We start from the raw sequence: 1,187 nt of genomic DNA, 5'->3' as shown, positions 1-1,187 counted from the left end.
CTTTGTGAGTGCTTGTCTCAGCGGGTAATCTTTCTTCCACAATAACACTTGGCAGCTCCTCTGCTAACCCCCCATCTTCATCGTGTGATGCTGCTTCCATTGGATCAGCAAACTCCTCTAGGTTCAATTCTCTTTCTATTCCCATCCGTGCACTCTTAACCTCCTCAGTATTTCCAGGTTCACAAGACTGTGTGTGATTGCACTCAATATTATTATTATTGTTATTATTATTATTGTTTCCTACCTTTTGGTTGTTTGGAGGATCTGTCTCATCTATTGTTATAACCGGTAAATCTCCTCTATATGCATTACCCTTCGGCAAAAGGGTGTCCTCCTCCTGATCTGTGACATTAAAATCACTTTCTTGAGATTCACGTGATTCACTGTTTTTAGTTACAGGCCTCGAGTCAAGAGATCCGCGGTCTGAAGACTTACTTGCCACATCAATTGGTTGGGCTTCCGCCAGTCGATGTGACCCTTCTGTTGATTCCAAAACGGTGATTAATGCTGGTCCACTTTCTGTTTCTGAACTCATTAAATCTTTAGATGGATGACTATCCACAATGGATGATAGAGTGTCCTCTTTTATGACTTGTGATTCAATAAGGGAATGAGTAATCTCAGATTCCGTTGGATGACTCGGGGTAAACGTTTTTCCAACTTCAGAATTCTCTGAATTTTCTAGGCATCTTTCAGTTGCGCTAGAATTAATAGTTGATTCTGGGGCCTCATCCACTAGGGAGGTTTCTGCTTCGCACAGCGTCATCCCATTGTCTGAGGGCCTGTAACTATCGCTCTCTTTTTCATCCATTTGTGAAATAAGGTGAATGGAGTTGATAGGCCAATCATCATTAGCTAAATCACCTGGCACCTCTTCGCCCAAAGAAGACATGTTCGCGGAGCCCTCTCGAGAGGATTGATCAATATCATCCATTATCTTCAGTCCTAGGTAATCAAAAGGGTATTGACTGGGTGAATAAATGTATAAAAGGAGGTGTTAATATGGGCTCCGGAGAGGAGACGCGATCAATACCCAATTTTGCGCCAAGTTGAACTTTCATAACGCGGGATTTCTCGGCTAGAAGCCATTCTCACTGCAGCGTGTACACGAGCCGCGCGAGCCAATCATTTTACTCTTTCGTGCTCATGACAGACTGCGCGGACCAATGGGATGCGAGGGCTATTGG

The 1,187-nt window shown here is 43.8% G+C and overlaps 1 protein-coding gene across 1 annotated transcript in view; it reads right to left on the bottom strand. All coding sequences in view use genetic code 11, as the record gives it.

Moving 5' to 3' along the window:
- EGR_01480 (rhoptry associated membrane antigen) overlaps positions 1 to 934 on the bottom strand; it is a gene marked incomplete at both ends in the record, with an annotated part of 2,318 nt that extends 1,384 nt beyond the window's left edge. Inside the window, one exon of the mRNA XM_024490729.1 lies at positions 69 to 934. Within this exon, the coding sequence (XP_024355053.1) occupies positions 69 to 934 (866 nt within the window). The remainder of the gene's footprint in view (positions 1 to 68) is intronic.
- Between the last annotated feature and the right edge of the window lie 253 nt (positions 935 to 1,187).

Source organism: Echinococcus granulosus (assembly GCF_000524195.1).
Source record: "Echinococcus granulosus chromosome Unknown EG_S00005, whole genome shotgun sequence".
Lineage (NCBI taxonomy): Eukaryota > Metazoa > Platyhelminthes > Cestoda > Cyclophyllidea > Taeniidae > Echinococcus > Echinococcus granulosus.
Note: the sequence above shows the minus strand (reverse complement) of the source record. Positions and strands in the feature narration are given on the sequence as shown.